The sequence below is a fragment of the Odontesthes bonariensis genome, chromosome 14 (assembly GCF_027942865.1).
Source record: "Odontesthes bonariensis isolate fOdoBon6 chromosome 14, fOdoBon6.hap1, whole genome shotgun sequence".
In the NCBI taxonomy this organism is placed as follows: domain Eukaryota; kingdom Metazoa; phylum Chordata; class Actinopteri; order Atheriniformes; family Atherinopsidae; genus Odontesthes; species Odontesthes bonariensis.
The window spans coordinates 14,124,352-14,135,486 of NC_134519.1; the positions used below are offsets into that span (position 1 = coordinate 14,124,352).

The window sequence follows — 11,135 nt, forward strand, 5'->3', positions numbered from 1 at the left end:
ATTATATATAGTGGGGTTATCTCATCAGCTTTCTTTGCCAAAGCTTTCCCCCTTTCTGCAGAACTTTCCCTCTTAAGCACAGAAAAACCTTTTTTTTTTCTTCTTTTGGCCAAAAATTGTCATATTTTTGGTTCATTACTGTGATTTTTGAGTTTTCAGAGGCAGACATTTTCCTCATCCATCCATTTTCTATACCCGCTTAATCCAACTCAGGGTCGTGGGAGGGGCTGGAGCCTATCCTAGCTTTTCATTGGGCGAGAGGCAGGGGGCGGGGCGCCTGTAACCTAAACAGCCAACGTCACAGTATGAGCAGAAACAAACCCACAGAAAGAAAGAAAACACAAGTACCGCTGTGGACATCCACCTCTTGTGGAATTACTTTCATGTCTAGGAATATCTGGGATATTGTATCTCGGGAGTACCTGGTCAGTCAGTTAAGTTTACTGTTTACCGACTCAAACCGGAAACAACCGACAAGCCACTTTTAATCTTGACCCGGTCGGACATGATTCTCAAAGTACTTTCCACTCCAGCTAATTCGCATCACATCTTCTTTCAAACAAAACCACCTCAGTCGAGCCTAATTAGTCACATTAGTCAAGAGTTTTTTTATTTTTATTTTTACCATTTCCAATCACCTTTTCTTATTCACATCTTCTACATGCAAATCAGTCAAAAACGGCAAAGGAAACCCAGCTACTGGCTCATTGGAGGTTACAGCGATCATCAAACGGACAACATGCAACTCGACACATTATTTCTTTTGCCTACAGGGAAAAGCAAATTGCTGGTTTAAAAATGAAGAAAAGCTTAACCGGCTTTAACCAAAGCCAGCACAATGCAGCTGGATGGCATCACAGCTCTCGAAACACCTGCAGGAAATCTGCAGCTCGTCTTCCTTTTACTCCAAACAAACCAGAGATGCAGTAGATATGTGAATGTGTACTACTTTGTTCTCCACAGATAAAGCCGATGACATCTTGGGTCGCATCCTTTGTGAGGTGACAGAAAATACAGTGCACGTAAGGTGGCAGGAACCAGCAGCCCCTAATGGCATAATCATTCTGTACGAGGTGCACTACAAGAGACTGGGAGACTCTGAGGTGAAGACAGACACACACACACACACACACACACACACACACACACACACACACACACACTCTCATCTGTCATGGCTTTATCGCTTTAATATATGTAGCGATTTAAATCTTCAGATTCAATGCAGGAGTTCAGTGGAAGGTCACTTTTTTTTTTTATACTGAGATGATGAACCAAATTTGATTAGTTTGTTTGTTCAACACGGCAACCAACAGAAGCCATGCGTAGTATGTGAGTAAGTTGAATTTGAGTAATTATAGCATTATACCATGTTTTAGTTGCCATGGAGACAGCTCAAAACATCTAAATCATCTAACTGACTGAAATATTTATTTATTTTTTGGTCTGGAAACATTGAGCTGTGTGTGCACATCGAGATGAAGCATTGTTGATGTCTGATTTTGTTTTAAAATCCTGAAATGAAGTAAATAGACCCACTGCCTGAACCTCCGTGCTTGCCTTCCGCAGGACCTGCACTACTGTGTGTCGAGGAACATGTACAAGGTTAGCCGTGGCTGCAAGCTGAAAGTAATGCATCCTGGCAACTACACCGTGAGTATCCGGGCCACCTCACTGGCTGGGAACGGCTCATGGACTGAGCCCACGTACTTCTACGTCCAGGACTCCAGTAAGTCTCCACGAAGAACCAACTGAGTTCAAGTTTGATTAGGTTTAGTGGGAGAGATCACAAAAAGTCCCTGAATAAAGGAAATCATTTTGATTACTCTTCACTTTTAAAGTAGTTTTAAATCTGAGCCTGAATAAGTGAATCAATGTCACAGCATTTTTAGAACTCCCACATTTGATTTTATCTTTTTTTATCTGCAATACCTCCTGAGCTCCTTCTTTCAGCCTGCTCGGACTGATGAAACTGTTTTGTATTACATATGAAGTCTGAATAGTTGTACAGGGATCAGTGTCTATAAAGCAGAACATTAGTATAGAAAAACACACTTAGTCCTTATTATTTTTAAATTAGAAGATGTTGCAGTGTATGGGGTTGTAGCTTGTGTTTGGTCTTCACCGCTGTTTGGTCGGCTGTGTTGAACAGGTGATCCCCTCTACGTTGTGAAGATAATCATCGGACCGGTCATCTGCTTTGTCCTGCTGGTGTTTGTGGCTCTGGCAGGATTCATCATGTTCAAGAAGAAGTATGCAATTATCTCAGCCTCTACTACCCTCTGCCTCTTATTTTGTTATTCTTGAATGTTATTATTAAGCCTGTTTGTTTTGTCCCCTGTAGTCAAACCCAAGGGCCAAGTGGTCCCATCTACGCCTCTTCAAACCCCGAATACATCAGTGCAAATGATGGTAAGCAAAGGGTTTAAACCCCGTTTCATCAATTTCACAGAAACTGAATTTATAGATAAAATAAATACTCGATCCTCATTCAAAGTTTTAACACGCATGCAGAGAGGATGTTTCTGCTGTAAACTGTACGCTCCCTGGGATTATCACTTTGTATTACAGCGAATTACAGAATTAAACAGTTCATAAAGGAATATTATATTTGATATATAGATGTAATAAAGTAGAGTACAACCTGCAACATGGGATAAACCATTTCTCATTCAGTTTGGAAGCAAATTAATGTCCAATGTACAAGAAACAAATGTGATATGGAAACCTTAAACTTCTAGGTCATCATTTCTTGATATATTTAAACAAAAAAAAAAATGTTTTGCATGCTGTATTTACACATTCTGGATGTATAAATGAGGTGAAAAGCTGATAAGCAAGACACACTTCATGAAAGCAGTACCATTCAACTGTTGGTCAGTTAATCCTTTAGTGCACGACCTTAAAAAGTGGATTATCTAAAAGGCTGCAGTAATGTTTTCCCCTTTGTCCCCCTTTTGGACTTCACAGGATCCTTATGCAATTCAACATTTATTGTCCTTATGAGTTTGGAAGCTACATAATCAGATTATTGAATGTCTTACCTCAACCCGTCACTCTCATTAACCTGCCGTCTTGTGTGGACATAAATTCAAAGCTCTGAAATGTGTTGCAGTGTATGAAGAGGACGAGTGGGAGGTGCCCCGGGACAAGATTGCCATTTTGAGGGAACTGGGACAGGGCTCCTTTGGCATGGTCTACGAAGGCATAGCTAAGGACATCATAAAGGGCGAAGGGGAAACACATGTAGCCGTGAAGACTGTGAATGAGTCAGCCAGCCTGAGGGAGAGAATAGAGTTCCTGAACGAGGCCTCGGTCATGAAGGCATTCACCTGCCACCATGTGGTAAAGAGAGATTACATTTTTATTTCATTGTGTAGATGAACGGAGGACGTTGTGCTCTTAGTTTGGTTACAGACGATTGGTAAATATCTCTAGGAACCATTCTTTGTCACTATTCAAGAACAGCTAAGTTTTTGCTGGTAGAACCAAATAGTTTTTACTGTTTTAATATTGTGATAGAATAAGATTACAGTTTAATGAAAACCCTCTGTCTCATCCCTCAGGTGCGTCTCCTGGGTGTTGTTTCGAAGGGCCAGCCCACCCTGGTTGTGATGGAGCTGATGACCCACGGAGACCTGAAGAGCTTCCTGCGTTCTCTACGTCCTGACGCTGAGGTAATGAGATTAGCTTGAAGTCAGTTCACACATGCTTTAGCCTGGTTTGAGCTTGTAGTTTTCTTTCTTCTTTTCAGTTCTGCATTTTATTTAGAGAACTCGAGCACCCCTCCCTGATTACACTCGATTTATCTCTGTGCAAGTTTCTGATTGTTGTTCCTTTCTCTGTATGGAAGGATACCTTAATGGTAAATTATATTAAAAACTGGGCACTAAAACTAGTCAGTTAATTAACTAACAGCTTTTTCTGCATTTATTAACAAATTAGACTCTACTTTGGCTATTGTAGTGGTCTAGCTTACATCTACATGTGCAGACTCACCATATATGTGGAAATACAGATGAGAACACAATAAGGAATCATAGTGACCCATTTCTCTCCATCTGTTCTTTTCTTTCCAGGCAGATTGTTGAGGTCTGGACTAAATTAGATCTACTAAATGTGATTTCATTCGATAGAGAGGGCTCTGTAGAGAAATATAGATGTGTCAGTGTAACGTTACCACACTAGCCAAGCTCCTATACTTTGTCAGTATGAAATTCTTTGGTTTGCTTTTTAAATGTGCAGATATTAACTGCATGTAAACATTCAGATGTTACCTTGCTTGGAAAAGGGGAAATGCCGAGTTCTTGGATGTTGACAGAGGATTTAAGAAGTAATCTGTAAAGTCAACTATAAACATTGTATTCTCAATCTGGTATTTTTGGAGCTGGACACCTGTTGACCAAACTGAACGGAAAACACTGTTTTGCCTGAGCTGTTCATGTGAACTGTGCTTGTCTGTTTAAATCCTTTAAGGTGCAGGATCTAAGACGCCTGATCAAAATCGCCCCTAAATCATAAGTCGTAATTATGGTAACAAGTCTGTTAGCAGATCAGAAATAAAACAAAAATGTATCTCATGTTTCCCAGAATAACCCTGGCCGTCCACCGCCCACTCTGAAGGAGATGATCCAAATGGCTGCTGAGATTGCGGACGGCATGGCTTACCTTAATGCCAAGAAGTTTGTCCACAGGGACCTGGCAGCCAGAAACTGTATGGTAGCTCACGATCTGACGGTCAAAATAGGAGGTAGGTTTTCATTAACCTTAAACATGCACTGAAGATGAGGTTCGCATACCTGTTTTAGGTTAACTATGAGTTCCTCCCTCGACTCAGATGAAGACACCAGAATCTTGAAACCTTTAGTCTGTTTGCATCATTAAAAGCAGCAGAAAGCATGAGTGAGCTCCAGCCCTTATTTATTTTCTTAAGTTTGTTGTCCTTGCTCTGAGATTACTGTTTTCAGGAGGCGCTGAAGATTTTGGATTTGGTTCAAGTCAATATGTGCAGAATTAGAAATTGTCTGACCTTGTTGCCCCCTGGTGGTCGCATGAAAAACTACCCTTCTGACTACTATCACACTGTTGCTGTAAAACAGTGACTATAAAAAGGAGAAAAACAAATATTTACTACGGCTGTGCTGTTTCGTACCATTTTGCCAACGCCAATGCATCAAGATTTTTATAATGCCAATAAATATAGGGATAGAGTTAATAATTTACATTAAAAGATGAGGGTTTGACCTCTCTTACACAGGCTGAGAAATATAATGCCACAGTAGACATTGGTCATTTTCCAAATAGGTAGATTTGTGACATTTGAGTTTGAGTGAGAGCTGTGGCACAAGAATTTGTGAGATAGTTTTTTGAGTTTTTTGTACTGCGTCATACATCAGGGAAAAAAATAGATTAAAAAGCACAGAAGCACTTGGAAACTGACTTGGATTACCATGGCAACAGATGGTGCTTCAAAGCATTTTGGTCAGCCCTGGTGTTTATACCCGTTGGATAAATGATAGAAAAGGTGACAACGGGGCAAACAGTTGATGGTTGTGTTTATAGAAAAACGCTGATAACAAAACAAACAAACAAAAAAAAGTGGGATTCTTTCATTGATAAGCAGACGAAAGTATGTACCGCATGAAGGTGTTTGTTGTTTTTATTTTATCTAATGGTTTGATGGCATTCAAATAAGTTCAGACTCAAACTGTGTGACGGTCATGTTTCCTTCTCAGACTTTGGCATGACCAGAGACATCTATGAGACCGACTACTACAGGAAGGGAGGAAAGGGCCTGCTGCCGGTCAGGTGGATGGCACCCGAGTCTCTAAAGGACGGCGTCTTCACCGCACATTCAGACGGCTGGTCAGTGGTGTTTTTAGGTTATTTGTAGAGCGATGGGAGCCTCGAATGCTCCCTCTGCCCTCAGTCTTCCTCTTTATTGCTTTAAATGTTTACAGGTTTACTCTGTCAGGTGTCTAATCTGCATGTCCTCATTCTACCCGGTTCTCCTCTTGTTTACCAGGTCATTTGGGGTTGTGCTGTGGGAGATCAGCACGCTGGCTGAGCAGCCGTACCAGGGCCTGTCCAATGAACAGGTCCTCAAGTTTGTCATGGATGGAGGCATCCTGGACCGGCCAGACAACTGTGCTGACAGACTGTAAGCACAGGCAACAGGCTGCGTGGGATATGGACCAAAAAGCTGAAAGCTTTGTTTTAATAATTTAATAATTTCATACAGTGTTCAACTGTTTCCATACAGTATTACAGCTCTTTTGAGTTCCTGCATATTTGTTTAATTTTAACTGAATGTCTTTGAGTTTTGGTCCATTTCTCAGTCAAAACAATAGTTAAATAATAGTTAAATAATGATTAACCAATAGTAATAGTAAAACCTTTGAAAAGCAGGATGACAGACTTAACACGCTGCTTGTTGCACATACAACCAGAGAATATATTAGAAACACTGTGATCAAAATATGTTGAAACATTGATGGGACATTAGGTTGAACACCTAAAATAATAAATCATGAAAGGTTTTGCTGGGAATAGTTTTTTTATTAATATGCCATCATGACCCAGCAAGTTTTTAACAAATTTAGATGCTAATTAGTGATGATTTTGTGACGCAGGACATGATTCACATGACTATAGTGCTCATTTCCAGTTTCATGAATGAACTAAAGCTGTCAGCAGACTGAGTAGCATGATCTTTATCATCTTTCAATGATGGAGCTCACCTATTCTGATGAGATCTCACCCTCCCTGTCTCCTCACTCAGACACAACCTGATGCAGATGTGCTGGCAGTACAACCCCAAGATGCGTCCCGCCTTCCAGGAGATCATCGAGATGCTCCGGGAGGACCTGCATCCCTCCTTCCAGGAGGTCTCCTTCTTCTACAGTGTGGAGAACAAACCGCCAGAGAGCGAGGATTTTGACCTAGACTTGGAAAACATGGAGAGCATCCCGCTGGACCCTTCGTCGTACTCCCAGAGGGAGCAGTGTTTAGACAGGGACGAGGCCTCCTCCATGGGCCTGAGGGGCAGTTACGAGGAGCACCACATCCCGTTCACACACATGAACGGGGGAAAGACCAACGGACGAATACTGGCCCTGCCACGGTCCAGCCCCTCCTAACAGACAGGACACACGAACGCAGAGATGCGATAGATTGAAATCTATTTTTGTTTTTTGTTGTCATTTTATATAGATCACACTTTTATCACTCAGAAGCCCTTCAATGCATATCTCAGGACCTCATTTTTCTCTCCAGATGCCACAAACACACACTACAGCAAGTCCTCACACGGACGCCACAAGACACTTTTTGTATTTAAGGATGAGTCTCCTGCGTCTCGGTTGTTCATGATTGTAGTTTATATATTGTATATATACAAACACATATATATATATGTGTGTATGTATATATACTATATATGTATATAAATATATTGCCAAGTTTGTGCTTGACTGGGTGGATATTGGATTCAACTGTGAAACAAACTCTTGACAAACAAGAAGGCTGCTAAACCCACTGTCCCTCCTCGAGTCCAGCCCACATCCCTTTCCCTGAATTCATAGAGTTTATCCCGGGTTGCTACATTTTGAAAAAAAGTGCCCTTCTCTCTCTTTTTTTTTTGTTTTTGTCTGTGGCCTACATCAGTTGTCATGAAACTTTGTCTGAATCTTTGTACGCTAACGGATGACGAACTGAAAAAGAAAGACTTTTGAGAACTCTCTGTCGGATGGTCGAAGACGGACCATCCTCGAACAAACTCCTATCCACTGGAGGAGCTGGTTGAAGTGGCTTACCTCCTCACACTCTGCAGTATTCCAAAATGGCACACAGGATAAAACACAGGACTTTTGTTGGGTTATATTTTTTAATTTATTTACCAGTCTTTTCTTTTCTGTTTTCTCCTGTTTTTTTTTCCTTTTTTTTGGTTTGTTTTCACATTTACAGCTGAAGGATATTTAAACTGTTTTTCAGAAACATGTTGGCAAACAGGTTCGTCAGATTGACCAATAGCTGCTTCATTGGTATATTTTAGTGGGTATAGAAGATAAGAAATATAAAGATATATATATATATATATATATAAATATTATATTGATGTTTTTGTACATAGTTGATATGTTGTCATTCTTGAGGTATTTCCGTTTAGATAATGTTTTTACATGTTAGTCTCTTATGTTTATTTTTTCTAATCCAGAGAATCATACCAATTAGCTTTTTTGGACTCGTGATCAACCAACAGCACTTGGTCTTTTTACCAATACGATGCCCGGGAGGAGGGGTGTTTGGCATCTTCAGCTTAAAAATGTCTGCCCATCATATCAAGATCAAATAAAATAGTGCTGTAAATAATGCAGCAAGGTGCATTTGTGACGAGGCTCTGGCTTTTCTTATCTTCCCACTCTCCGTTCATGCTTCTCCACACACTGCCGAGCGGCCTCAGTGAATACTGAGATTTTATTTCTAAATGGGGACGCGTGCATCGATGAGTAGCGACGTTGAAGGGTTTGATTTTCTTACAAAAATAGAAAGCGATGCGATTACCACAGAGAGAGGATATGAACAGTTTTATGACAGCATTTTGTTTTTGAAATAACTTGTAGAAACCAAAACGACCTTTGTTAAGGTTAGGAAATGATCACAGTTTAGGATAAAATACATTACGGCTGATCATTCTGTCGGGTGCTGAGCTGACGTGTCAATACGAGCGTTCACATTATGAACCAGTAAGCGCAGCAGGTATCTACTGAGGGGTGACTGATGTAGTTTAGATTTCTCATCATCTCTCACAATGTTTTACAACCCAAAATTATAATCAATGAAAATTCAACAAAGGTCGGAATAATTTTGGTTTAACACAAGCCAGTTAGTACAAAGAATGGCACCTAAATAACTATTTTTCAGACAATTCAGACGGGTATTTGTAGCTAGAAGAGCTACACCATAAAAGCCATCAAATGCTTTTGACTTTTACCCTTAAAAAGTGCTTGTCGGTAGTGGTGATAACGGGTATTTTCTGCTGTGGGGTATTTTACTTTTTACCTACCTTTATAATTCATGTTAATTCTGACTACATTTACACATGGTGGTCATAAATGTGATGAGCATCAACGGGATTCCTAAGAGTAAACAAACCCTCAAAATCTGTCTATATCTGAACACTTGCCAGAATCCCATAGACTGATACAGATTATTGAATTACCAATGACTGACGCTAATCATAAACTTCGATCAGATGATAATCACATGTTGCAGAGTGTGATTTTGAGGTGTGAATGAACATGTGATGTTTGGCTTTATTACTTTTAACTGAGCTTCCAAAGAAGTCCACTGGCTCCACCTGCTGTGTGCTGTGGAAATGGAAAGTGTTTACGTGACGGAGCACAGAGCAGCTGCTCACTGTGACGAAGCATGACATGAGCAACAAATGTTAAGTATTTTAGCTTTATCCGTGTAGGAGAGGTCAGGCAGAATCCATCATTAAAAGTATGACTAACTTCAATACAATTTTCTTAAATATGACGCTCTTAAGATCTCCCTTGAAGCGATAGGGTCTCTGCACACTGTTGGTGAAAAGTATGGAATTATTTTATTGTATTTTCCAGGTCTGGATAAGTATGGAAAAAAGAAAAGATCGTATGGAAAAGCATTCATGTGTCCAGACTGTCTTCCCTATTCTATTTTCTGAAAGATATTAATATTCATTTCTAAAATTAAATTGAATAAACACACGTCTTTCACATAGATGACATTTAAAAGATGGCATATTTTCAGTTTCTACAAAAACCCACCATGTAAGCCCATATGTCTGAATTTGATTTATATATCCAGTAGAATATCTGGATCCAGCCCTAATGTTGTATGTGGTTGTTTTTAAGTTGTCTGGAGCAGGCAGCAAGAAGCACCCTGGATGCCACGAATGTTTGAATATTTAATTTTTTTCAACTGAGTTTTGGTTCTGTCTTTAGAGACTGTTAAAGACCAGATACAGTTATGATGAAAGGTATCACTCTTTATTAAATGCAATCATTGCTCAAAAAAGCAGAGTGAAAGAATTAAAGGTTGTAAACAAGTTGTTTTCTTACCAAGCACTTCAGCTGTAAGTATTCATACCTGTTTGAAATGCTTCACAAGGTCTCTTGTGGTCTGATAACATCGCAGAGAAACAAGAAAGGCTAGTCAAGGAGTGATTTGGGGGTGTTTCAAAGAAGGTTAAAGGCCATGGCTGAAAGCAAAGCACCCTCTCAGTAGCTGTTGTGTATCACATAATCTCCCCCAGATGGCAAAGTTGCTAGCTGATGAGTAACAGTTTGAAACTTAAGCTGTACACAGTCATACCACAACGTCCACTCCTGTCACTCTGCATGACCCTGCTGCACGCTGAACACCTCAGCTGTCAGAGTATTATGAGATGCTCTTTTACTGATGACTTTCTGTTAAGTTGTAAAACTCCAAGCACACACCCTCAAGCCAATTCCATTTGCGTAAAAGAAATCCTGGTAAAAATGACCCCTCACACACTATGATACCCGAGCTCCTTCCTGCATCGCCTGGAGGCGCCCACACAACGAGAAGCTGCTTCTTTTTTTTCCAAAATAAACAAACCTTCATTTTTTTACTGCAACTGCTCCGTCTTAACTTTGACCACGGGTCAGAGTTTCTCAAAGAAAAAAGTCAGTTTATATCTGCAAGGTTGGGCAGGAACAGATTACATGTCATTGGAATTAGATGGTGAGATGCTAAAAAGATACTATGATCACTCCAGATTAGATTAGAGTCCAATACATTTGCTACTAATTACAAAAATGACCATGTAATTTGTTTTCAGTTACATTTCAAAGCAATCTGACCCAATCCTGTGTTATCCGAGTGAAATAATCACAGCCTGCAGGTCAGAGCCACACCAGCAGAAACATGGATGCCGCATGTCTTCATTGATTAGAGGACTGGGTGCATATCTAGCTCTTGGATGAGCTTGTGGTATGTGCTGCACTCATTGAACCAAGCGATTCCCACAATGCTTAGAGGAGGAAGGAGGGGCATCCAGAGAGGAGGAGGAGGCTGGGATTTTTTTTTGTGACAACACCTCCTCCTCCAACTTTCTTTTTTAATCTTAT

The 11,135-nt window shown here is 40.3% G+C and overlaps 1 protein-coding gene across 1 annotated transcript in view; it reads left to right on the plus strand.

Moving 5' to 3' along the window:
* Nucleotides 1–8,389, plus strand: part of insra (insulin receptor a) — a 47,637-nt gene extending 39,248 nt beyond the window's left edge. Inside the window, exons 12-21 of the mRNA XM_075483028.1 lie at nt 964–1,103; nt 1,570–1,729; nt 2,153–2,252; nt 2,345–2,412; nt 3,116–3,345; nt 3,567–3,677; nt 4,591–4,750; nt 5,736–5,865; nt 6,026–6,160; nt 6,782–8,389. Of these exons, the coding sequence (XP_075339143.1) occupies nt 964–1,103; nt 1,570–1,729; nt 2,153–2,252; nt 2,345–2,412; nt 3,116–3,345; nt 3,567–3,677; nt 4,591–4,750; nt 5,736–5,865; nt 6,026–6,160; nt 6,782–7,139 (1,592 nt within the window). The 3' untranslated portion in view covers nt 7,140–8,389. The remainder of the gene's footprint in view (nt 1–963; nt 1,104–1,569; nt 1,730–2,152; nt 2,253–2,344; nt 2,413–3,115; nt 3,346–3,566; nt 3,678–4,590; nt 4,751–5,735; nt 5,866–6,025; nt 6,161–6,781) is intronic.
* Nucleotides 8,390–11,135: the final 2,746 nt, after the last annotated feature.